Source organism: Euleptes europaea, chromosome 15, assembly GCF_029931775.1.
Source record: "Euleptes europaea isolate rEulEur1 chromosome 15, rEulEur1.hap1, whole genome shotgun sequence".
NCBI classification, from domain to species: Eukaryota; Metazoa; Chordata; class Lepidosauria; order Squamata; family Sphaerodactylidae; genus Euleptes; species Euleptes europaea.
Genome location: NC_079326.1, coordinates 38469837 through 38497347, shown reverse-complemented (window position 1 = coordinate 38497347; position 27511 = coordinate 38469837). Strand labels below are relative to the sequence as shown.

Here is a 27511-nt window from a genome sequence, read left to right as displayed (position 1 = left end):
CACACACACTGCAGATACCACCTTTGCCCACATGGTGTTCCTAAGGATCTGTTTATCCCCAGAAACAAGTGGGGGGGTCAACGGGCTGCAGCAGCAGAGAGAATTGGCAGAGATTGCCACTCTTTTTAAAGAAATCTTAACCGAGCAATCCTGAAGGGTGTGTGTGGAGCTGCTCAAGAGCTGGCATGACCCCAGTGCCAACTAAAGTGCCACTTGTGCCATCTAAAGTGGCATGGACGTGGGTGCAGGTCCACTTACCCTGGCTTTGATGAGCCGCGCAGCAGTGCAAAGTTCAGGCACCGGCACAGCCTCCCCGGCAGCGTTTTTCTGGCACAAGTCCTAGTGCCAGTGCTGTTGGGGGCATTCCTGGGGTGTTCCTGGGGGCGGAGCTGGCACTAGTCAGCTCCCAAAACATAGCCCTGTGGAACTCTATGGAGAGTTCCACAGGGTTTCTTCCAAAAACGTATTTTTGGCTTGCTGTCCCCAGGCGCTATGGAACCACCATCGCCCCTTAGAATTGGGCTGCCCAAGCCCTTAAATATTTCTTTTTAAATTTCATTTACATTACTTTTCAATTTTATACACTTTTACCACTCCAAGTTTATTGAGCCCCTCTTATTGAGAATGGGACCCGATAGGGTGAGAGAAAAGATTGAAAAGCTCTTACAAGGGGATAATCCTTCAATCACCTCACAGGTTGCGAAATTTTGTACGGCAGCAATGAAAATACGTCGCCATAGAGTAGTCTCTTAGCCCAAATGGCAGATGTATCTCGGTTGTGGTTTTAAGAGATTTATGACTCAGACTGTAAATCTTTCTTTGTAAGATTATTTTAGTTCATGTTTCTTGTTTTATCTGGCCAAGGGTAGTAAATAAACAATTCTTAATTCTTATACACTTTTAGTCTTATACACCTTGAGTCTCAGTGACTCAAGGCACACTACAACATTAGAAAAGCAATACTATTAAGAAAACCATTTCAAGATACATCAGTTCTTTGGAACTGTCCAGTTGGATGCAGGACACTTGGAGAAAACAGAATTACATATTACCCTTTTAAAATATGAATCTTCTCGTTTTATTTTCTGCTCAGGTTTTATAAACTGTTAATAGACTTGATCCTTATGACTAATAGGCATATAGATGCATTCATTATTTTCTTTTTTTCTACTGTTAAATATGCAGCTGTTCCATCATGGGCTGAATGCCTCTCATATATGCAGATGTTCCATCTGTGAAAATACCCAGGTAGAAAGGTGTCATGGGAAAAAGCCATCAGGAAGGAAGGGGTTCTAAGAATGGCATCTGAACTGTATTTTCATCTGAACATCGGAAACTTTCCATCATCAGAAAAGAGTTTGAATCCAAAATACTGGAATATTTTTATAGCAGATTCCAGATGTAGGCAGTCTTCCAGATGGTTGTAACTGTCCCTCATTCCAATGAATCAGAGGGTGTGAGTTCTCAGTGAAGAGCATGCAGTTGTTTGGCACTTTATGCAAGAGCTGAACCAAACAGGAGATTTGATCTCTCTTTTAAAACCATTAGAAGCAGTGACCTCTTCCCACAGAAATGCATTCAGCAGGGCTGCAGATGGGATAGGGCTGTGGAGCAGAGGGAATGCACCTGCATCCCGAGCAGAAGGTCTCAGATTCAATCCCCGGCTACTTGAGCTCGAGCAAAAGGATCAGGTAGTAGGTGACATGGAAGCCCTCTTCTACCTGGGACCGTGGGGGAGCCACTGCCAGCAAAGTAGACAATAGAAGAAGAAGAAGAAGAGTTGGTTTTTATATGCCGACTTTCTCTATCACTTAAGGGAGACTCAAACCGGCTTACAATCACCTCCCCCTCCCCACAACAGACACCCTGTGAGGTAGGTGGGGCTGACAGAGCTCTATGAGAGCTATAACTTGCCCAAGGTCACCCAGCTGGCTTCGTGTATAGGAGTGGGGAAACAAATCCAGTTCACCAGATTGGCCTCCGCTGCTCAGGTGGAGGAGTGGGGAATCAAACCCGGTTCTCCAGATCAGACTCCACTGCTCCAAACCACCACTCTAAGCCACTACACCACGCTGGCTCTGACTCAGGGCTAAACGATATATTATCAATGGTCTGACTCAGGGCTAAATGATATCTTACGTTTACATGAGTTTGTCATGGGAATTGCAACCATACTGCAGCTGAGAGTCCCTGGTGGCAACTCTGTGTAAAAGCACTGCAGGGGCTTGATCTGGATCAATACCATGGTGAGGAAAGAGGAGGGGCTCCGCCCTCTGTCAGCACTCTTTTTTTATAGCCAAAAGGGCCCCAGTGGATTACTTGCCTTCTCGGGGGCGCGGGGGGGGGGGGGGGCTGAATATGCACTGAAGGCTTGCATTGCAGACCCCGGAAAGGGCAAATAATGTCTTCCATGGACCCCGGGCCATTTTGGCTCTGGAAAATGGTGCAGAGGGAAGCCCAAAGCCCTTCCTACCCTCCAAATTGAGCAAGTACCCAATTGGGCCCCTGCTGTGCTTTTACACAGAGTTGCCACCAGGGACCTGCAACCACAATATGGCTGCCACTTCCCACTGGAAACTCATCTAAACCGTGACATGTAGTTTAGCTCTAAGTATAAGGCAGTTTAATGAGTTTGTGTGCACTATCACCAAGGCATCACCACTCTTTTAAAGAAAAATAAATCTTGAGGTTTTTCAAAACCATGTGCAAAAACAAAACACAAGAACAACCTATTACTGTGCTTAAAAGTCTGAGTCAAGTCCATAGGTGAACCTTAGCAGAGTCCTAAACATAATAAACATAAGCCCTCACCTGGATAGCCCAGGCTAGCCTGATCTCATATTATCTCAGAAGCTAAGCAGGGTTGACCATTGCAAGTCTTTGGATGGGAGACCTCCAAGGAATAATGGGGCATGATGTGGAGGCAGGCAATGGCAAACCACCTCTGAATGTCTCTTGCCTTGAAAATCCCACTAAGGGTCACCATAAATCAGATGTGACTCGAGGGCCAAAAACCCCAAACATAATATGTAAGGATCTAAAAAACTGCCTTATGCTGAATCAGACCACTGGCCATGAGCAGCATTCCAAGGCTGATTATGGAGGTCCTTCTCTAACCTGTTCCTGAGATTGTTAGCAGATATGTTGGAGCTTCAACCTAGGTCTTATACATGAAACGCATGTGCTCTGCTGCTGAGTTGTGGAACATCTCATAGAGAGGAACAAGATAATCTTGACCTCCCCTCCTTGCTTGAAGGTCCCAAATGAAAACGTCTTAAAACTTACATATTAAATCCATCAGACAATGTTTCAGATTCTAGAATCAGTCTCTCATCTTCATATCTACAATGAGTTATTTACTGAAGTTCTATTCCCTTAAGAAAGTGATTCTCATGTATCTTTGAAGACTGGGGAACTTTTTTTGGTTTTAAATTTGCCTTTTCTTTCTCAGATTTGATCAATGGCTACTGTACGGCTTGGTCCCATAGAGAACACCCAGCTGCTCAGGATCTTGAAAAAAGCATCTGTTTATTTTCCAACTGCAAATGAAACCTACCCTCCAAAGACTTCCTCGCTAGGAAATGAACAACCTGAACAAATCTAGAGGGGTTCCCACCCCTCCAATCAGGAGGTGTGTACCTCCTTTCTATTGAGGCTGCCATCCCTTGCTGTCAAAACTACTTAAAGAATATTCCGAAATCTGAATGAAGTCCCCTCCACCCAACAATTAAAACGAGCAGGCTAATCCTGGAAGAATTATTCAGGCAAATCATTTCCCCCCTCTCACAGTAGAAAGTAATGATAAGGTCATTTACAAAAGAAACCATCGCCTTTCAAATGTTGACTTGCAGACAGGAGGACCTGCCTGGAGGAGGGCCACAGATAAAACTGAAGACACCCCCCCTCACTCCCAACTGCCTGCCTCCCTCTACTCCCTCCCCCCCACAACATCAATCTCATAGTCTTTGGAACAGATTCTGATGAGGGAAGGGTCCAATAAGGTTAATACCCCTACTTTGATCTCTGTTGAAGCAAGAATTAATTTACATTTCAGATGAAAAAGGTTGACAGCATGAAAAGGCATCTTGTTTCTGGTATGTGAATGTGCTGTAATAGATCGGGAATTCTGAAAGGAAGTTCTGAGGAAGCTAAAGGGATAAGCCGCACTGCTGCCTTGACTGGGAAGAAGATGAAAGACCAACAAAATTTCAGTGTTGGGCTGTGCTGTAAAAACATGTAAGCCAAGGGCTTCCTAAATTTCAAGGCCATCTTTGTCTGTTCCCTCCCCACCTTTTTTTGGGGAGGGGGGGAGAGATGTATATTTTTAATTAGATGGTTCTTTCGAATGCATGGGGAACAAATGTAACCGTTGTACCTTAGAGAATTAAAGTTCCTCAGACTCTGACTGTCGTGGTGATCCCATTTTGTATGACTGAAACAGTGATCCTTGATAGCAGGCCTAATGTAAGTTTCGGAGTGTCGGGATTCTATGTCACCAAGTCATATTAATTTAAGAGAAACACACCAGGATCTTCTCATGAGGCCAAGGGAAATTACCACTCATTGTAATTGCTAGTTGCATGCTGAGTCTCAGAAATAGAGGTAATTGTGGGCATATTTCAGCCTGTGACTTCCTTTTAAGTTTCTCTGATTGCTAAGGGAGAGACTTCAGTACATACTTAACTCTGTCAGTGAAAAAGGGTTATTTAAAATGGTTAGTTTTGGCTGAACTATGTCTTATGTTTATAAGGAGGCTACGGTGAGGGGGGAAATTACATAACATCTCTCCTACGTTAATATAGAGTGAAGGCTGGGTTTTAGAGATGCTTAATGGCCTTTCAAATTTGAATTTAAAATTCTCAGCAGTCTGCCTGTCCTGTCATTTTAAACTGCTATGAGACACTGCCCACACCATTTGATAGTGTGGGATATGCCAGGTTTGCAGCAGGAGGCTGCATTTTGTCCATTAATGACAGGTAAGTTTTATGTGAAAGAGCCAGCGTGGTGTAGTGGTTAAGAGCGGTGGACTCCAATGTGGGGCCTGGCAACCCTACCAGACAGGGAGGAAAAAAGGGCACTGGACAAGGGCTCTAACCCCCAGCCCACTGAGGCTCTGCATCAATGAAGAAGGAGGGAGAAAGAACAAGCCAACCCCACACCTCTCGCATCTCAGCTTGGCAGCTCTGTGGGGCCCAGGCAGAGCCATCTGAAGACTGGAAGCTTCCTGGGCTGTGTGTGGTCCTTCTACCATGGGTCGGGGATGGTAGGGTTGCCATGTCCCTCTTTGCCACTGGTGGGAGGTTTTTGGGGTGGAGCCTGAGAAGGGTGGGGTTTGGGGAGGGGAGGGACTTCAATGCCATAGAGTCCAATTGCCAAAGCAGCCATTTTCTCCAGGTGAACTGAACTCTATCGGCTGGAGATCAGTAGTAATAGCAGGAGATCTCCAGCTGGTACCTGGAGGTTGGCAACCCTATGGGCAGGCATGCTATGAGACCACCATGACATTTCCCTATAATGGCTATAATGGCCAGTCCACCCCTGGTAGCAGATCTGCTGTCCAGTAGGAATGCCTCTGCTCTTTCCCTTGTGTTCTACCAGTACGTTTGTAGAAAAAGTACATATTACAGTAACACCATAAGCCTTCAGTGCTCTCTCCTTCAACGAGGAACCAACCTAGATTAACATCAGCCCCTATAATTTCTTAACACTCACAGAAGTGGGGCACACATTCTAACAGCAAACCTGGTGAACCGGGTTGGTTTCCACACTCCTACACATGAAGCCTGCTGGGTGACCTTGGGCTAGTCACAGTTCTCTCAGAACTCTCTCAGCCCCACCTACCTCACAAGGTGGCTGTTGTGGGGAGGGGAAGGCAATTGTAAGTTGCTTGATTCTCCTTAAAAGGTAGATAAAATCTGCATATAAAACCCAACGCTGCTTCTTCTTAAAAAAAAAAAAGATTTTGATTCAGCTTCCTTGGGACTCAAATCAAGTTGTGGCGATGTGCTTGGGTGTGCCACGTTTTCACACATACATGCTCTCTTTTGGTCAGAACCCATCCATATTATGTAGTAATTCCAAACAGGTAGCAACAAACAGGCTTGTATCTCCTATCAAGGTAATAAGCATCGTGGCATGTTGAATCAGCTGGACCTTGTTCAGACTGAGCTCTTTCACCAGATGCCTAAATGCATCCCGACATATGGCGCAGAAACCAAGGATCAGAAGCAGAATATTTAACAGCCCCCTTTTTTTTTTTGGCTGCACGTTATTTCTGTCAGACGCAAACATGGACATGGGAAGTTACCCCCAGTTAAATAGGTGTCAGCTGTGAAAATATTGTTTTAATTACCTGCTTGAATATGAATAGCAGCACCCACTCTTCTGTTCTTTATATCCTTGAACTTCCTGCGTGCATCATATCCTCTCCAGGCTAAAAATACAAAGCCATGTGTTGCAAATTATGATGACTTGAAAAAAAAGGCTACGGAGTCAGAGAAGTGCCGTGTGGTTTTTTTTTAATCCCTTCACCCCACCCCTCTTCCTTATCCCACCCAAGCGCTATCGCGCTTCAGTTGCCTGTTGAACCCCAGCTTGTGACTCAAGTCTCTAAGCAACAGAACTTCAACAGGTTTATTCGCTCTTCTGTCACAGCATATGTTCTTCGATTAGGCTTGCCACCTCCCCTCAGAGGGGAAAAAAAACAAAAAAGACCAGCTATTGTTTTTGCATGGCTTTTTGAATATATGCAAATTCAAAACAATCTTATTGATTATTTCAGCACTGAAGCAGAAGTATGTTTTTAAGGACAGTGGCAACCCGCTAGCTCCACCTTCCTTTACACCAGTGGTTCCCAAACTTTTTGGGCCACCGTCCCCTTGGTTCCACAAACTCAACCCCAGTGCCCCCTACCCTATCCAGCAACACAGTTGAAGGCGCCCACCTCTAGCACCTCCTGCTGCCCCCTTGCCTCTTAGTGCCCCCCTAGGTAATCCCACCGCCCCTCAGGGGGTGGTACTGCCCACTTTGGGAACCACTGCTTTACACACAGGTTTTAATGCCAGACAGATGGCAACTATATCTTGGTACTCTGAAACGCCAGGGCCATTCTATGAAATGGTAAGAATGAGGTCATAAGAAAAGAAGAAGAGTCCGGTTGGATCAGACCAGTGGTCCATCAAGTTCAGCATCCTGTCTCACACCCTGACCAACCAGTTACTATGGAGCGTCAATAACTAAGGTTGCTGTCCCCCTGCTAGGGGCAAGGGATTTCCCCCTTCCAAGCTCCCTCCTCCAGCACCATTTAGCCAGTTGGCGGGGGGGAGCGGTGTTAACTAGCTGTTAGTGGAAGCCAGCATTGATGCATTGGCATCACATTGCATCACCAACGACCACAGGGATGCTCTGGCATTTGGGCAAAACTCTATGGTAAAAACGAATTCTACCATAGAGTTTCCCCCCAAATACCAGAGCGTCCCTGTGGTTGTCAGCAACGTGATGATGTCACTTCCAGAACTGATGGAGATATGTCGACGCTGGCCTGCATTTACAGCTAGTAAGTCCCCCACACACACCTTCATCCCCGCTGGTTGCCATTTACCGCCTCCCAAAAGTGAAGGACAGTATGTCCTGGAAGCAGAAGAACCTATAGAGAACCATATCATTTTACGAATGAAGGGGTTGGATCCAGAGATCTGTTAGAGGAAGGTGCTGGAGCCCACGGATCTATTCCATGTTCCCCTCCTCCAGTAGCTCTCTCCAACTCCAAGGAAGTTTATTTCTGGGGTCATTGGACCCATGTGGACTCATACGCAGGTAGAGAGGGAAATGGCAAAATGACTCTTTATCCCTATTCCATTAGCACATTTCCAACTGAGCAAAGAGGTGTAATTTTGCCCCTTCCCGACAGCAACTTCCTGACCTATATGGCTATTAGTCCTTGTGGGTCCTGTGACCCTGGGAATAATATTTCCTGAGGTTGGAAAGGATTGCTGGGGGTGAGGGGAAAGTGGGAATGACCCACAATTCTTGCAGCAATTGATTGCTGGATCCACCCCCTATGTGATGTTTTCAGCCTGAGCCCCACAACTCAGGCAAATTTACAATACAAGCCTTCAACAGTGCCTCTCTCAGTATTATATGGAATGTCGCCATGGGCCTCTTTTATACCTCTTTGCTTGTGATTAGAATGATTTTGTCTGCCATATTCTAGGGCATGGTATGTAGCAATATCAACAGAAGAAAGAGCATTCACAGGCTAGCATTAGCATGCCAAAACTGCCGCCAGATTTTGTTATGTTAAAAACACATGTAGGGATTAGGGAGAGCAGCAGGAGCAAAAATGAGGGAAAGCTGGGTTTTTGTGATGCTCTAGATAGTCCCCCACATCTCTGTGGTAAAAATCATAGAGATTTGAGAGATTCCTAGAGTGTCACTGATGCTGTGATGTCACTTCTGGGTATGCAGCCAAAAGTGACAACACAATGTTGCACAATGCTGGTTTGCAGAGTCTCTGTCCCCTCCCCATGCACAACCACCCCCTAGTAGGGATCAGGCTTAAACTGAGCAATCTAAAGCCAAACAGTGATTATTCTGCACTCAAAATATTAGTAATTCAATGTTCTAGGAAAAAACCCATCAGATATTTAAGTTATTTGGAATGCGATGCCTTTTTTGCATGTGTTTGGTTTAAAGGCAGTTTTCGCAATCTTTTTCTTCCTTCACAGCCTTGGAAAGACATTTAGCAAGGATGCACTGCCTTTGTTTACAGGCAAATGCTATAAAAATGTTTTAAGCAAAGACACTAATGATTACTAAGTTGATACGTTAGTAATGAATCACTGTAATATCCGCATCAGTTAACTGGAAGGAAAGAACCCACCACATGTTATTTTGAGTTCATGCCGAACAATTAAGAAAATGGATAGGCAATTTGTATGCAATTTAAAGGCTTGAAGCTCTGGGATCATCTACGATATCGGGGCACCCTGAACGTTTACCTGACTGGATGGCAACGGCGCTGTTGGCTCTTTTCTCTCTGACTTTCTTGTACCTTCTTGCTCCAAGCCATCCTTTGGTGTAAGCCTGCATGACCACCACCCTGCCTATAACTTCACGCAGACACAAGTTCAGTTGTTCGACATGATAATACTTCAAGAAAACCTGAAATGAAAGAATAGGATCAATGTAACACACCTTCTCAGACTAACAGTAAGAGGTACCAGGAGCCCACCAACCGCACACAATGGGAGCGCTGCTAACCATGATCCACCTGGTTAGGGTTGCCAACTTCCAGGTACTTAGCAAAACACACAAACAACCAATGCTGGAAATAACAAAAGTTACTAAGCAAAACTGCATCATTGGGCAACCCTCGTTGGAACCTGAAATAAATTACCCGTCATGTGCCACATTCTGAGTATTTGAATCAGCCCTTAATTGTGGTAATTAATATAATAGGACTATGAAACAATCCTTATTTGAATCACTGGTCCTGATTCCACATTGCCAACCCCTTACAGGAATCTCCTTTAATTCAAAGATGACAGCTTTGGAAGGCATCTTTTACCGCCTAAACATTCTCTAGTAAAAGGAGCAGGAGGTAGCATTCCTCACTGCTGCCACATCCTCAAGAGCTCTAAAGGGCTACAGTATACACAGCCCAATCCAAAGGGGAGGGGTAATAGTGGCGCAAATGGGGACAGCGCAGCCATGGCACAGTTACGGCTCAACTAGGCCACCTCCTGAGATGTTTGCTGCACCAAGTGCAGCAAACCACATGGGAAAATTCCCCCAAGCCCTGTGGAACTGCTGGCATAATTGCACACTTGGCAAAGAGGGGCATTCCCAGGGCGAAAGGGCTTAGGCAGCTGACTAAAGTCAGTCCTGCCCCGGGGAATTCCCCTTTGGTACCAGCACGAACCCTTGTGCAAGAGGAATGCTGCTGCTGCAGCTGTGCCCAGCACCCATACATGGCGCTGTCGCACTGCACCCTGGCACTGGCATAAGTGCCCTAAGCCGGTGTAAGTGCCCATTTGGATGGCGCAAGTGGCACTTACTCCAGTGCAGGGGTCACGCCGCCTCCAAACCCCTTTCGCCCCCAAACCCCTTAGGATTGCACTGACAATGTCATTTTTGTGTGAGGCTGTACATTCATTTCTCCTCAGCGTCAGAGCTTCTAGCTGGGGAGAAAACAAGGTTTCATGAGCCACAGGAGTTTACTGCGGGAGTTTAGCTTTCAGACACAGTAAGGGTGTGTGGCTGCTTCTTTCCATTTTACAGCAAGATATTACAGAGCTATCACATTGACTGGACCTCCTACTTTACGAGAAGTGAGATAGAACTTATCTTACCTTTGTTTTCCCAAGTACCCACTTGTCTAACTTGACTTTTTGCAGAATAGCAATGCAGCTCTCTTTGCTGGCAACAGGAGTCTCATGTGCCTTGAAAGCAATGTAATAATACCTACGGGGGTGGGGTGGGGAATAAAGAACAAAGAGTAAGTAAGTGACTTTGTTTGTTGTGGCAGAGCTTATGATTCATAGATTCAGAAATTCCTGTAAATACTGAGGATCATAAATATTCAGCCAAGACATTTGTCAAAGGCAGAATAAATCCACTCTGAGTAAGGCTGTATGTACAGGGAGGTTCTTCTCTGGCTTAGCTTCCAAACTGTAGTTTGTTTGATTGTTTTTTAGCATCCACATGACATCCTCTAATTGTTCACTTTCCATGATTTTCCCAATTCTTAGTATATTCTTTTTCAAACCTGGTTTGGTACAATTATTAGGGTTGCCAACCTCCAGGTACTAGCTGGCGATCTCCTGCTATTACAACTGATCTCCAGCTGATAGAGATCAGTTTACTTGGAGAAAATGGCCACTTTGGCAATTGGACTCTATGGTATTCAAGTCACTCCCCTCCCCATACCCCGCCCTCCGCCCCAAAAACCTCCTGCAGGTTGTGAAGAGGGACCTGGCAACCCTAACAATTATGGCTGCCAGGCCTGCTGCTATGGCAAGAGGCCTACCACCAGCTGCTGTCCTTGCAAAGAATTTTTGTTGAAGTCAGTGTTGTGTGTGTTGCTATGTCACTTCCAGGGAAAATCCAGAAATGATGTACAGTAGCTCAATAGTTTCCAGCAATTCCTAGAGCTACCCTACGTTACTTCCAGGTTTTCCCCAGAAGTGTAGCAGTGTACCTTTAAGTAAAACGCTCCTATTGGTTTCAATCTCTGATTAAACTGGTGCTTAAACTGGCACTGAAAGCAATGGATCTTAAAAAAGTAAAGGTCCCCTTTGCAAGCACCGGCTCATTTCTGACCCATGGGGTGATGTCACATCCCGACGTTTACTAGGCAGACTTTGTTTACGGGGTGGTTTGCCAGTGCCTTCCCAAGTCATCTTCCCTTTATCCCCAGCAAGCTGGGAACTCATTTGACCGATCTCAGAAGGATGGAAGGCTGAGTCAACCTTGAGCCGGCTACCTGAAACCAACTTCCGTCGGGATCGAACTCAGGTCATGAGCAGAGCTTGGACTGCAGTACTGCAGCTTACCTCTCTGCGCCACGGGGCTCCTAATAGATCTTAAAGATGCTGAAAGTTGGTTGGATCATGCCCATAATGGCAAAAGGAATGCAAAAAAGGAAAAGTCATTCTCTACAGAGGTTCTACAAACATGACTGCTGACATATGCCTAAAATATTGTGAAGCAGGAGATGGAACATTGTTCTTTGATAATTTTGCCATTTTTAACCATTTTAACTACTTAATAATTTTAATAGCAAATCTATTTGTAACTGTTTTTATCCTGTACATTTTAACCATGTGAATTTATTTTATTTGATGGTCTATGACTGCAAATAAACGATTGATTGATTGATTGATTGATTGATTGGATTGAGGGGGCATGAAAGTCATAGTTCACCTAGGTTACAAAACCCAGCCCTGGGACCTTCTAGAAAGTTTCCATTCAATACATAAATTCTGAATTTTTAAAATCCAGAAATTATACTCTTCATTTGCCCTTTCAAAATCAGAAGCCCAGGGTGACTCATGGGGCATTTTGATATTTATTTATAGCCCACCTTTTCTCACTGAGAATCAAGGTAGATTACACAATTTAAAACAATGCAACAAGCAATGTAACAGAACTAGGATTACAAATTAGAAACGTTGCACAATATTATCAGATATGATATGTCAAAGAATGCAGAATATGGAATGACACAACTAGACAACAATGTAGTAAGAACAGGATACATACAATAAACACGAAATACATACCGCCATAAATAGCATAGACTATAGTCCTGGTCCCTTTATGAAAGCACCTTCCTGAATCATTCCATTACACCTTTATAAAAATGCCCTCCTGACCAATTCTGTTTTGCATAGTTTGACAGAACTGTGACAGCCTTCCTGGCCTTTTCAAGCAGGCCATTCCACAAGGTGCGCACCACAACAGAAAATGCACATGCATGGGCAGCTATTGATCTTACCCATTTGTAGGTTTGTACCTTCAGAAGGCTTTTCTCAGATGAGCACAGCTTTCATGAAAAAGCACCGCAGGAGGCAGTTAAGAACATAAGAAAGGCCATGCTCGATCAGACCAAGGCCCATCAAGTCCAGCAGTCTGTTCACGCAGTGGCCAACTAGGTGCCTCTAGGAAGCCCACAAACAAGTCAACTTTATCCTGCCTGTGTTCCACAGAACCTAATATAATAGGCATGCTCCTCTGATCCTGGAGAGAACAGGTATACATCAGACTAGTATCCCTTTTTACTAGTAGCCATGAATACCCCTCTCCTCCATGAACATGTCCACTCCCCTCTTAAAGCTTTCCAAATTGGCAGCCATCACCACATCCTTGGGCAAGGAATTCCGCAATTTAACTATGCGCTGTGTGAAGAAATACTTCCTTTATTATAGTTCTGTAGCTATGAGGGTCCAAGGCTATGAAGGGTAATGTAGTGACCCACCTTGGTGGCCCTTGTAAGGGCAGAAAGGCAAGATTTAAATTTCATAAATAAATAAACAAGCCAGTACCTTGAACCTGGTGACTGATAGGTATCCAATGAACTGACTGAAAAAGGGCTGCAACGTGCATCCTTCATCTAGTTTCTGACAGTAACCTTGTGTAACAACTAGAGTTTCTAAGCTGATGTCAAGCAGTGTGGCTATCAGTCCAAGCAGGTATTAACTTTCCAGAGGTCTGAAAGGGTTACTGTGGGAGCAGGAGAACATGGAAAAGATCTGGGATCTGAGATCCTTATACCCACTGACCACTGAATCCAACCCACAAAGTAGAGAACCTTTGCAATTGGCATCCCATGATGCAAGTCACTGGGCTATGCACCTTTTTTCAGTATTTTTCAGGTTTGGGTTTAATAAACCTGGACATTTCCCAAGCCAAATATACTGGATGTGTCTTTTTTGGAAAAAAAATCAACATTATTCAGATTTGCTTTTTCAGCTCCCTTTATTGCAGCCAAAAAGGTATTTTTGGTTTGGCTGTAGCTGGATGCACACCCCTAGCAAGTCATTTATGTTGAACTGGATTGGTTCGGGGACTGGAATTGCTACTTTCAGGTCTCAGCTTGGCCAGAATCACTCCTGCCCATCAGCCTCTATTGTTCCAGCACAAAGCAGATCCCAAAACCATCCCAACAGTTTCTTCCACAATTTCATTATCCGTTTTCTTAATTCTATGTAATCCCCATTCCTTCCTTTCTCATGCACTTCCCTAATACCTCTCATATTTAAATTTGTAGGAAGGAAAATGACAGCCTTGAGCTATGAAATGTAAAGTGAAGTAGAATATGTAGGGTCAACAAAGAAGCAGAAAATAAGAAAAGGCCAAAATCAAAGCAAACTTTTCAATTGGTAGGGCGGATGTCCAAAATTACTTCATCACAAGACTTGTTTTCAGCATTCACACACTGGCTATAGTAAATTGTATTTACTATATTTATAGTCCGCCTTTCTCATTGACACTCAAAGCAGATTTCACAGTGTATGTCAATAACAGACCATGTGAAGAGACATCTAATAAGAGCTGAATAGTTCAATACAATCAGTATGAGGAGACATCTAATGAGCAATATATTAAGACTAGCATTACCAAAATGTGAACATGCGTAGCATATTAGACATGATACAGAGTGTGGATATGATGAAGAAAAATGGTATAAAATCAGTAGAACTCAATGATGTTTGAAAAATGGGGATGAAATTTTGTTATTTACTAAAGGCACTGGGTTGGCCTTGAGATCAACCAGTGTCAGATCAGATATGGCTGAGTTATGGAACTCGTTTTTGGGTGTTTACAACCTTCTCCGGTATAAGTAATCATTTACCTATATTGGTCAGCAATGAAAATGAAGATTAAATTTGGCCATTTGTAGAAAGCATGGTATGACAGAAGCTGTCCTGCCCCTGAAGGGAAAAATAGCCACTCAGCTCAGCCTATAGAAATGCTGCTCCAGCATCCAAACACCTTTGAGAAGGGGGATGAAATGTTGGAAGGAAGCACAACAGGAGATAGTTCAGGTCTGCCTCAGGGAAAGAGCAGTGACAGCTTAGGTCTGGCTCAGCAAAAAAAATCAGGCAGGTTGAAGGGTAGCTCTGCCTGGTAGTGTGGCAGAGTAGTTTAGCTCTATCTCTGAGAGAGGACAGCGTACCCAATTGTTAGGCTTGTCTCTGGTAATGGGCAGACCTTGTACTGTTTAGTCTGACTCTTGGGGAAAGGCAGGCTGGTGTGCATGAGAGGATCCAACCTAGTGGCTAGTCAATAAAAGTCTGCTTGAGCCTGAAAGCATTAGAGAAAATTCCAACTGCTCTCTGAAGCCATAACTAGTTTAAAGTTATGTGCCTTAGCCAGGTTTCTCCTTTGTCTACCTGGAGACCTGTGCTGCTGATCTGTTCCTTGAAACCAAATCATCTTTGTTGTTTATGTACTAACCCTGCCTCAGTGATCTCTGTATTGCACTTGTGCACCATAAAACTTACCTCACAGCAGCGTACCCATTCCTACACGTTTGCTACCTTAAGAACACCTGGTAATTGAGGGGTTTATAGGTTAAAACAAACCTGGTTCCCCAAAATCATAGGAGACTGTGTGGGTCCCCTCAGTAGGTAGCTAGACATGAAGCTAGCTGGGTGACCTTGGGCTAGTCACACATCCTCAGCCCCACTTACCTCACAGGGTGTTATTGTGGGGAGGGGAAGGGAAGGTAATTGTAAGCTGGTAGGATTCTTCCTTAAGTGGTAGAGAAAGTCGGCATATAAAAACCAACTCTTCTTCTGTTGTGGAATCAACTCATTTGTAACTACCCCTTGTACAGGCCATGTACAACCTCGGAACTAAACCTGTCCTGGATTTGGATTGCCCCTCTGGTACTGATGCCTAGGAACTGGACTTGAACAGCACAGTGCCTGACCTCAGACTGGTTTCCTGATTATGCTATCTGCCTCTGGCTTTTGTATCTGCCAGCATTCCGGACACCATCACTAAGACCACCACACTGTGTACCCCCTTCACACCCCAAAACTTTGAGGTGGCCACTAGTGCCAAAGGTTTGTATTGTTAATGCTTTTCAAGAGTTGCATAAACCGTATCATGCAAATGTTCTCTTGAAGTATTTGCTTGCATATGAATAGCTGTAATTCAGTAAGAGTTACTCACTGTGTTCTGTAATAAATAGCCCTTCTGAGAGATTTCAGGAGCTGGGAAATTTTAAGCCAAGATCAAAGCTATGGGTCTTGTCTTGATGCACTTGCAGGAGTCCCATTAGCATTAACAAATAAATGGGAAAATGCAAATCAGAGTGCCACCAGTTTTGCCACAATGAAATAGGCAATCAGGACCCTAAAGGGTAACAAACCAACTGCTTTTCCTAATAGAATGCAGGAGCAATACTTTTATTTTCTGTAGCTCTTGTTGTCACTTAAAAAACTTACATTTGTGTGGTTACCATCTAAATTTGATCTCTCAGAACTGCATAAAAACAAAACATAGTGCCTGCACTCTTGAGGCTGGTAACTGTATTTGCATAGCCATGTGCAGCCAGATGTATCTCCCACATGTAGAATGCTCCCAGATAAAATTATGCAAATAATGCTGAGCCTTCATAGGCAGCACGGGATAAAATATATTAAAGGAATGTTGCAACAATCTTTGTAACAAGAGCCCTCTGGAAAAGATTCAGATAAAGTTACCCGAAGAAACCCACATGTGAAGAATGGAAATGTACAGAACTTGTCTCTCTTGTCTGCCATATAACAGCATCAAGTAAGATCCGTATGCTTATAGTTCTGTTCTCTACTCAACAGATCTTTAAGAAAACAAAGTAAGCATTTTGCATCACAATCCTAAATCCTGCCTCTGAATGCCTTGAGATGGCAACTAATCCTGATGCCAGCACAAGCCTGAGATACACCAGGGAGAGCAGGAGATAAGCTGTGCAGTCCCTATGCTAGTGCAGAAATGGGTGGCATCAGGGGGATGTCAGGGGAGAAACAGTGCTCAGTGGATATCCTAAGCCTCTTCAAGCTGAATTCTGCTCCTGGTATAACATTATGCCAGCCACAACCATAGCATAGATAGAAAATGTCCACAGAAAGGGTGAGAAAATAGCTGCACCTCATAGCCTCCTACCATGCCCCTGAGCCACAGCATAGCTTGGGATATCAACTAAGCCTGAAGCCAATCATAGCTTTCCTAAGTATTACATAAACAGTCACAACACCCATCTTCTGGATAACAGGGTTCACATAGGATTGCCAGGTCCCTCTTTGCCACCGGCAGGAAGTTTTGAGGGTAGAGCATGAGGAGGGCGGGGTTTGGGGAGGGGAGGGACTGCAACACCATAGAATCCATTTGCCAAAGTGGCCATTTTCTCCAGGGGAAATGATCTCTAAAGGCTAGAGATCAGTTGTAATAGAAGGAGATCTCCAGCTAGTACCTGGAGGTTGGCAACCCTAAGGTTCACAGCAAAGGGCTATATCTCTCTGGCCTCATGTCTAGGGTTTCCAGGTCCCTCTTTGCCACCGGTGGGAAGTTTTGGGGGCAGAGCCTGAGGAGGCCGGGGTTTGGGGAGGAACTTCAGTGCCATAGAGTCCAATTGCCAAAGTGGCCATTTTCTCCAGGTGAACTGATATCTATTGGCTGGAGATCAGTTGTAATAGCAGGCACATGGCAAGCCTAATTGCAGGCTGCATGCGCATGCGCAGTACCACCATGCAGATCCTGATGCGACATGTGAAGAACCCTGAACCTACTACCCATTGTAAAGTTTGGCCCATACTTTGAGGGTGAATCGGTAGAGATGCAACTTTCCATTTTCAGGTAACAAGTTACCTTTCATGGCTTCCATGTGAAGTAATTCCAAAACAAAAGCCGGGAAGCATTAAACAAGTCTTCAGCTTTTGTTTACCTCTAACCTGATAAACCTCCCTGGTCTCTGATTCCTCCTGCCTTTGATGGCTTTGTTCTGCCTTTTCCGGATAAGAGTTTACAAAACAGCAGCTATTGAAGAGGAAGATAAGAAGTGCACCTATTTGTTTAATAACATCAAGGGGAGAAAAAAAACTGCTGCTTCATCTATTTTTGTTGTTAAGTTGCTCAAAAGGATCAAAATACCAATTAACTTGCTGGCTTAGAGGAAAAAAACTTTGATATCCTCAGATTTACTGCCATTTCGAAACACTTGTTCATACTTGCCCAATGGCTTTTATGATTAGTAACAAAGAAATGCCAGTCTGTTTAGCATTTGACCTGTTTTTCTCAAAGCTTTCTATGTTTTTCCACCACTAAAGAACTAAAAATACTTGATTTGTTAGGGTTGCGATTCCCCACTCAAGCTACAAACACTTATAATTTTATTTTATTTCTGTATTTATATTCCACCATTTTGTCTTCCACAAGGCCTTCAAGGTGACTTCCAATAAATGCAAGGATTCTAAACACAAAATGGCCTAAGCTCACACTAAAATCAAAACATCAAATTACAACACCAATGAAGCAACATTTTAAATAGTAAGCCAGGTCAAAAAAGTTAAAACAGCAGCTCTTGGGGATCATCACAAGAGAATGAACTGTTCAGAAACAAATTATTATTAATCTGTTACTGAATTATTAGATAATTATATCCCACTTTTCTTCCCAATGGGAACCCAAAGCAACTTATAGCATCGTTCTCTCCTCCTTCGTTTTTATCTTCACAACTTAACTTTTGAGCAACTTAACAACAACTTAACAACATTGTTTTATCCTCCTGTGAGGTGGGTTAGTCTGAGAGATAGTGACTAGCCCAAGGTCACCTGCGGCAAAAACTCATGGTCACTTTATCCTCCTTTAATCCCAGTTTTAGCCAGGATCGAACACACGTTAGGCGAAACGCATGCATTCGATCCTGGCTGAAACAGGGATTAAAGGAGGATAAAGCGACCATGCATTTTCGCCTCTGGAGAGTGTCTATGGTTTCCATGGTTCAAGCTTGAGTCTCCTAGATCCTACTCTGACACTCTAACCCATGGGTGTCAAACATAAGGCCCGAGGGCCGAATCAAGCCGCTGCCAGCAAGGCAGCCACCTTCCCCAGTCGTGAGGTGTCAATTATCAAAGACTGTTAAATAAAAGAAAATACTGTAAGAGTGTTATTGTTTTAAGCATGTTCACATTTTAAGTGAAAAATAAAGTAAAAAAATAATATCATTAAATGGCTTTGCCTGTGTCTTCTATAAAATTTGTATCTCCGGTACCAGGCATTAAATGTTATGGTGCACATGGCTCGGCCCAACCAAGTGACACTAATGTCATATCCGGCTCTCGTAAAAAATGAGTTCGACACCCCTGCTCTAACCACTACATCGTTGCAATTGAAGGATCGGTACAAGGCTGGCACATGGCAGAAAACCACAAGAGATGAAGAAGAGTAGAACAAATATAACTACCGTATACAGCAAAATCCAACAACATGTGGATTTTACCTGAAAGGATCTTACCGCTAAGTTACAGAGAGTCTACACAGATCGCAGGTTAGGGAAAAGCTGCTATTTCCAGACAAGACCTGAGATCAGACATCTTTTCCTCTCTGAAATTCAGTGCAGGACAGGGGAAACCCAAGAAGAAAAAGTATCCACACCTTTGCTTACCTAGGGAAATTCTTGAGAAAAGTGTAAAGTTTGGGGCTTACAAACCATCACTTGGGGGGTGGGATGTAAGAAGCGGTAGAGGTGGAAAAGAGGAAACTGGGAAGATGAATAAAGCAGGAGTCCAGTGGCACCTTAAAACTCAACACAATCTCTTCTAGCTTATTTATTTATTGACTGATTGATTTAAAACATGTGTTTGTCACCTTTCTCCCTTCAAGGCGGCTTACTATATAAATAAACATTCTAAAGTTTTGATGTTGTTGGGGTTTTTTTACACACGGGAGGTATTTAAACATGTGATCTTCTTTTGGTACCATGAACTGGTACAGTTGTAGGAATCATGTGATCTCTCTGCATTGTATAGACTAGCCTAAACTCCAAATGAACGGGACTCCAATGGTAACGTTGATATCACCTGCTAAGAAAATGGCTTACCTTTTCACAAACTCCTCAAAGAGAATGCGATGAGAATACCCTTGCCGACGTATGTTGATGGTCTCTAGAATACCAGTGTAGCGCAGTTGCACTAAAACTCTTGCCTTGGAAAACTTCAGTGCTTCACGGTCATCGTTGGGCTTGATGCATCGAACAAAATGAGGCTGCCCAACCACCATTTTGGATAACAGATCCATCAGAGAATACTAAGAAAATAAAAGACAACTTGAAAAGATAAGGAAAAAAAACCCAAGAGTGCAAATAATAGCTAAAGAAATTAAATTATGCGTATACTGTCTCTTCCAGTCACATCTCCGCTTTCCCATGGACAAGCAATAGCTAACATATCTGAAAATAAACTACAGTTTTCAAAAATGCATGAGAACATACCTCATCAGTACAATCCTATGTGGAGCAGCTCCAGCCTGAGCCCATGGAGAACCAGTGTGGTTGTAGTGGTTACACTGTCAGACTAAAACTGGGAAGGCCTGGGTTCAATACCCTCTCAGCAATAAGGCCCACTAGTCAACCATGGTCAGGTCACTCTCTCAGCCTAACCTAATTTATAGGGTTGTTGTGAGGATAAAGTGGAGCACAGGAGAAACATATATGCCACCCTAAGGAACGGTGACTTTAAAATGGGATAGGCTGACAACTCTGCATAGGATTGCGCTGCAAGTGGATGCATGATAATATACTTAATCCTAACAAGATGGAAGTGCTACTGGTGGTCTGACCTGGGATTGAAGGTTCTAGATGGGGTGGCATTCCCCTTTAAGCTTGGGAATGTTCCTGGACTTTGGCCTACTGCTATAGGTGGCAGCTATAGCCAGGAGTGCTTTTTACCAGCTTTGACTGGTAAATCGACTGCAACTGCAGCCTTTCCTGGGCAGAAAAGATCTGGCCACTATGGCGCATGGAAGAAAAAAAGGAGGGGAATAAAACCCAACCTAAAAACAAAAGCTGGGTACCCAAGGCTGGGTGAAAAGAAAATATATATAAATCTTTTTATAAATACTGAAAGTATAATTTATTAGAAGCGCTATATAAAAGTTAAAATTATTTAAAAGCATTAAAATAGCACAATGGCATTTCCTGAGGTTGATAACTGTAACCACATACCAAACACGTTTCGGCTTATGGGGCCCTCATCAGTGGTTAATTAAAACCCTTTGTAAACCTGCACACATTTACAGAAATACATTAATAAATACAAATACAAACAGTTCAAACCCAACCAGGCATTTGTATATGTTGTAAATTCTATACCCAATTACTCAAACATCTGGTACAATAGGTTCTTGTTGTAATACTGGTTAGATAAGTCTCTCAAATACTATGTGTGCAGGTCGAAACGTGTTTGGTATGTGGTTACAGTTATCAACCTCGGGAAATGCCGTTGTACTATTTTAATGCTTTTAAATAATTTTAACTTTTATATAGCGCTTCTAATAAATTATACTTTCAGTATTTATACAAAGACTTATATATATACTTTTTTTCACCCAACTTTGGGTACCCAGAACTATGGTGCATGCCCTGGAAGCATCTTGATTAGATTACTACAATGCGCTCTATGGGGCTGCCCTTGAAAAGTGTTTGGAAATTTCATTTGGTGCAAAATGCTGCAGCCAAGATGTTGACTGAAGTAGGTCGTAGGGACCACATGACTCCAGTCTTGGCTCATCTACGCTCCCGATTTGTTTCCAGGCACAATTCAAAGTGCTGGTGTTAATCTCTAAAGCCCACCATAGCTTGGGATGAGCATACCTGAAGTACCACCTACTCGGATACAAACTTACCCGACCACTAAGGTAATCTTCCGAGGCCCTGCTTGAGGTGCCCCAGCCTTCTGAGGCAGGTATGAGCCTGACAGAGAGCATTTTTGGCCTCGGGAACAAAACCATGGAACTCTCTCTCTAGGGGGATTCATCTGTCCCCTTCTGTCACTGTCTCCTGCCAGCACGTGAAGACTTTTTTTTGGGGGGGGGGGTTCTGGTGTTCCCTCAGTGATCCCTCCTTCCTGCCTTATGTTTTAAGTGTTGTCTGTACTTTTAAATACGTATTTTACTTCTGGTTTTAATTGTTTTAATGATGTTTAAAATCCTTGCTTTAAGTGTCAGCCACCTTGGTAGCCCTGATGGGGCGGAAAGGTGGGGGTCCAAATTTTGTAAATAAATGAATGTCCCAGATGAACCCCTCTCACTAAGCAAAAGCCCTCATTTTAACATAAGAACATAAGAAAGGCCCTGCTGGATCAGACCAAGGCCCATCAAGTCATGCAGTCTGTTCACACAGTGGCCAACCAGGTGCCTCTAGGAAGCCCACAAACAAGGCGACTGCAGCAGCATTATCCTGCCCGTGTTCCACAGCACCCACTATAATAGGTATGCTCCTCTGATACTAGAGAGAATAGGTATGCAGCATGACTAGCATCCATTTTAACTAACAGCCATGAATACCCCTCTCCTCCATGAATACGTCCACTCCCCTCTTAAAGCCTTCCAAGTTAGCAGCCATCACCACATTTTGGGGCAGGGAGTTCCACAGTTTAACAATGCATTGTGTGAAAAAATATTTCCTTTTATCTGTTTTCAATCTGTCACCCTCCAGCTTCAACAGATGACCTCGCGTTCTAGTATTATGGGAGAGGGAGAAAAACGTCTCCCTGTCCACTCTGTCCAAGCCATGCATAATTTTATAGACCTCTATCATGTCACCCCTTAGCCACCTTTTTTCCAGGCTAAACAGCCCTAAGCGTCTTAACAGCTCCCCATAGGACAGTTGCTCTAGTCCCCTAATCATTTTGGTTGCTCTTTTCTGCGCCTTCTCAAGCTCTGTAGCATCCTTTTTTAGGTGTGGTGACCAGAACTGTACCCAGTATTCCAAGTGTGGTCTCACCATAGATTTGTACAAGGGCAGTATGATATCAGCAGATGTATTCTCTATTCCTCGTCTAATTATGGCCAGCATGGAATTTGCCTTTTTTTTACAGCAGCAGCACACTGAGTTGACATCTTCATTGAGCTATCCACTACCACCCCAAGATCCCTTTCTTGGTCAGTTCTCTTGGTTCTTCTCTGCCCGAGACCATTAATTTAGTAAACATTTACCGAAACTGCCTGATCCCCAACCCTCATCACCTCACCTTATTTCTCACAGCCATTTGATTCTTCTCAACTGTAATGATAATGACATTGCCTGACACGTTCTTCCATCCCTATCTTGTGCATCTCTGGAAATCCTATTAGACAGATATCATACATGCTCTACACCCCCCCCCCCCCGCACAGTGCCACCTTTACATTGTCAGTCACAACAGAATAGTATGAGCAGCAAAATAACAATATAGGTACCCTAAAATAGGAAGCCACAGTTTGCCTCTTCATGTTGGTTGTTTCCTCAGGGTGTCTCATAATTTCCATAGTGTCAACCTGAAAGCACAAAGTCATAAGAACATAAGCAAGGCCATGCTGGATCAGTCCAAGGTCCATCAAGTCCAGCAGTCTGTTCACACAGTGGCCAACCAGGTGCCTCTAGGAAGCCCACCAACAAGACAACTGCAGCAGCATTGTCCTGCCTGTGTTCCAAAGCACCTAATATAATAGGCATGCTCCTCTGATCCTGGAGAGAATAGGTATGCATCATGACTAGTATTCATTTTTACTAGTAACCATGAATAGCCCTCTCCCCATGAGCATGTCCACTCCCCTCTTACAGCCTTCCAAGTCAGAGGTACATGGAGATATGTATTTATTTTGGAGGTTTACATCAGGTGTTCTCAGCCATCTGCTACCTAAGACAGATAGAACAATCCTCAGCAGTTACACCCTTCAAGCCTGATCTTGTCAGAAGCTAAGCATAGTTGGCCCTGGTTAGTTTTTGGATGGGAGACCACCAAGGAAGTCCAGGGTCGTGACACAGAGGCAGGCAATGGCAAACAACCTCTGTTCATCTCTTACCTTGAAAACCAGGCTGAACTGTATCTGCATCTATCCCTTGGGAACTCTCTACCTATCCTCTTCCACTGAAATCCGAAATGGTGCCACTGAGCAACACGAAAATAATGGGATCACAGTGTTATTAATATATGGGATGAGATTTGTGTAGGCCTGAAAAAAATCCTATAAAAATGGGGGGGGGGGTTTCTGTTCTGATATCCATCCCCCTTCTACCAATGGAACAATTGGGAAATTTGGGAGAGCACTAGAAAAAACCCTCATATGAAAATATTCCTCTTCTGGAATGAGTGAAGATTAGATTTGACTCACCCATAATGAGTAGCATGAACATTTTAATGTAAGACAATTGACAGCAATTGGTAATGATAATGCATAATGTATGCCTGCATGATGTAGACACAAACTATTTTAAGGATATATTTATTGTTTAAATGTGAACAGTTTTGGCAACAATTAATATGTCACAATGCATTTGGATGATAATACTGTATTAAAGAATTAAGTGCCTCCAACATATTGGTTGCCCTGTTGTCACCAGATGAGACTCTTTCTGTCAAAATAACACACTTTCTTTTGTTTCCTACAAAAATCATTTTCTGTTCGCAACTTTTAGTTTTTCCTACCTGTCAGACAGCAAAGATTAAAAGATATGTGCTCCATAGCATGCAGCAATTCTGGAGCTCTCTCATTCTCATTATATTAGCAATTTTGCTTCTACAAAATGGAGGCATTTCTTTTGTAAAAATTTCATAAATATGCAAAATCGTACAATTTTTACAGTAATGGATTTATGCATTTTATGTTGTTAATGCAGTAAAATAAGTTTAGGTTTGCTAGGGAAGTTGGTACTGCATATATTTCAATTTTCTGAAAACTTCCATTTTCTTTCACGGCTTCAAAATTTCAAGAAATGTTACATTTCTGCGTGGGACTGTAGTAGGCCATGCTCATTATGCAGAGCAGACCCTCAGTTTTTTCCTCACAAAGAACCAAACTACACTGAGGTAAGACAGAACAGCTTAGTTATTGCGCCGGGTGGGAGGAAGGGAAGGTTAGCAATCTCAAGGTAGGGCCTGAAATTCTTTCAGATTTACAACTGATCTCCCTTCTACAGAGATTAATTCCCATGAGGGAAACAGCAACTTTAAAAGGCAGACTCTAAGGCAGGGGTGTTGAACTCAATTGTTACGAGGGCCAGATATGACATAAATGTCACCTGGTTGGGCCGGGCCATGCCTCACCAGCCCAAATCAAGAGCGGGGTGTGTGTGGCTGCCTTGGCTGGCTCGCAGGCCGGATATGAGTTCTCAAGGGGCCGGATCCAGCCCTCGGGCTTTATGTCTGACACCCCTGCTCTAAGGTATTACATCTCCACTGAGGTCCCTCCATCCTCAAACATCACCCCAAACTTCCAGGAATTTCTAAGGCTGAGTTGGCAACATTAGAGATAGGCTTTGACTACATATCAGGCACAGATATGTGGTTAAACTGGATATCACTATGGGTACACACTGCCAGAGTTGTCTGTGAGTTGCAATATAACAAATGCTTTGGATAGTTGCTTGCCGTATGATGATATAAAATAAGCCAGTGCCTTGTAGTGCTAAGAACGCTGATCCAGGTTCAGAATCCTCGCTTGCCAGTTAGGGCTACCAGGCTTAGTGGGAAGCTTCCCTCCGGCAGCCTGTGTTGCCTGCTGCCGCGCTGAGCAGCGCCGGGAGGGAAAAAAGTTGCATCATGTGAGCCACGACACAATTCTTGGGGAAAACCAAGAATTGATGTCTAGGAATTGCCAGATGGCTTTACCACAGAGTTTCTGGCTAGGGTGCCACAGGTTAACCTGTTGCCTCCACAGGAACCCCTGCCGCCATGGGGGAGGCTGCCTGCCAAAGCCCTTGTTGTCTGAACCGGGGGAGCCTCCTTGGCCTCGGACCACTCAGAGTGGAAGTCAGAGCTCTCCTCCTCTGTAGTTGTAGAAAAGGGTAAGAGTCCAGTAGCACCTTAAAGACTAACAAAAATATTTTCTGGTAGGGTATAAGCTCATACCCTACCAGAAAATATTTTTGTTAGTCTTTAAGGTGCTACTGGACTCTTACCCTTTTCTACTACTGCAGACAGACTAACACGGCTACCCACTGTGAATTATCCTCTGTGGTTGCCAGGGTGCTAGTCAGTGCCTAAGCCTGGAAGCCCGGGAGCCTCCTCACAGGCCTCTGCTCCCCCAGCTTTACAGAGAGGGCTCTGGCTGGCCCCGCACTGGCCCCAACCTTAGCTCCTCCCCCCTCAGATCCTCCCCCTCCTGAGGCCATACAAGGCCTTCTAGCCTGGGCTCTCTTGCTTCAGAGAGCAGGTTGTTGGGTCTCCTGGCCCGTTGTTGGCCCAGCCATGCTCGCCCGCTCATCAGCTTAGGGTTGCCAGGTCCCTCTTCGCCACCAGCGGGAGGTTTTGGGGCGGAGCCTGAGGAGGGTGGGGTTTGGGGAGCGGAGGGACTTCAATGCCATAGAGTCCAATTGCCAAAGCAGCCATTTTCTCTAGGTGAACTGATCTCTATTGGCTGGAGATCAGTTGTAATAGCAGATCTCCATCTACCACCTGGAGGTTGGCAAACCTACGTCAGCTGTTGGGTGGGGGTGGAGTCGGAGCTGATGGGGTGAGGGGCTGCAGAGGGGCATGTGGCTCTCCCAGTGAGGCCTGCAAGGGTGGGCTCCTGGGTCCTGCAGCCTTCTTCAGACCCTTCTCCAGCTGCATGTCAGGAGTTCCTGGGCCCCCAGGCGGGTGGACGCCGTGGGACACAGGCGAATCCTAGAGTTACCCGATGTCACTTCCCAGTTTTCTCTGAACTGAAATTGTGGGCCATGCAACACGGTGTGCCCCCTCATGTCTCCACTCCCCAAACTCCTACCGGTTGCCAACCAATGCCATGAAACTTAGTGGGTGACCCTGGGCCAGTTGCTCTCTGTCAGCCTAATCTATCTCACAGGGCTGTTGTGAAGATGAAATGGAGGAGGGGAGAACCATACATTCCACCCTCAGTGCCTTTGGAGAAAAGGCAGGATAAAAATAAATAGTAATAAATAAAACTTTGCAACCTACCCTGCTGTCCCTGTGGCCCAATTTCAACGAACGTGGGCCCAAGCTTTATAGGACTGCTCTGCAGATTGCACTCACAATAAAGCGACAGACATCAGCTTCCTTTCCACTGAATGCAAAAGCTGTTTCCTTTTAACTATTTGGGATGGTTTTTCAGTACTCCACATTGGGTATCATGCTGCCAAATTGCAACTGCTTTACCCAGAAAAGCCGTCTTACCATTTCAACACAGTACGCAGGGTAGGAAGTATATTGTTCCTTACACGTCTTAATTATGCTGTCACTACAGTTGCTCTTGATCGAAAATCAAAGCTGACTTTGTGAATGAACGGGGCGGGGGGGGGGAATCAGCCCCATAGCTAGCAGTCCAAAGCAGCTTTGTATTGTTGCATGACAGTTCTACAGAATGAAAGGAAACAATCTGCCCCCCCCCCCTGTTCACAAGGCACATTAGTAACATTTTAGCACTCGAGAACGCTCTGCGGCAGTTTACCATCTGCTGTGAACAGGTGGCATTTGTGTAAACTATGAACATTTGAACCAGAGAACGGCGCTTTCGCCACCTGCGCTACCCGTTCCAACCTTCGTATTGTGCCTTGTTTTCTAAATGTCACCAGATCGAGACTGTGATTTTCAAAAGGCTGCAAGCAGAGGCAGAAGAAGGGTCACTGTTCTCAAAACAGTAATTCTATATGCCTTACCTTGAGGAGGTAACTTGGGAGACTGCGTGCAAAACAAGAAAGGAAAAGAAAGGACTACTAAAGAAGCATTGCAGCAGTTATGGAAGGGACAGAGGCAGGAAGGACGGGAGACATGGATTTGGTGATCAGAATTTCATGGAGAAATAAAAGGGCTGCATCAGTCACAGAAGA

General features: G+C 44.2%; 1 protein-coding gene across 1 annotated transcript in view; it reads right to left on the bottom strand.

Moving 5' to 3' along the window:
- The window catches only part of MYO3B (myosin IIIB), a 295217-nt gene that overhangs the window by 65349 nt on the left and 202357 nt on the right, over positions 1–27511 (bottom strand). The window contains exons 24-28 of the mRNA XM_056861063.1: positions 22945–23022; positions 19589–19794; positions 10353–10464; positions 9000–9162; positions 6353–6433 (exon numbers count right to left, since the gene is read on the bottom strand). Of these exons, the coding sequence (XP_056717041.1) occupies positions 6353–6433; positions 9000–9162; positions 10353–10464; positions 19589–19794; positions 22945–23022 (640 nt within the window). The remainder of the gene's footprint in view (positions 1–6352; positions 6434–8999; positions 9163–10352; positions 10465–19588; positions 19795–22944; positions 23023–27511) is intronic.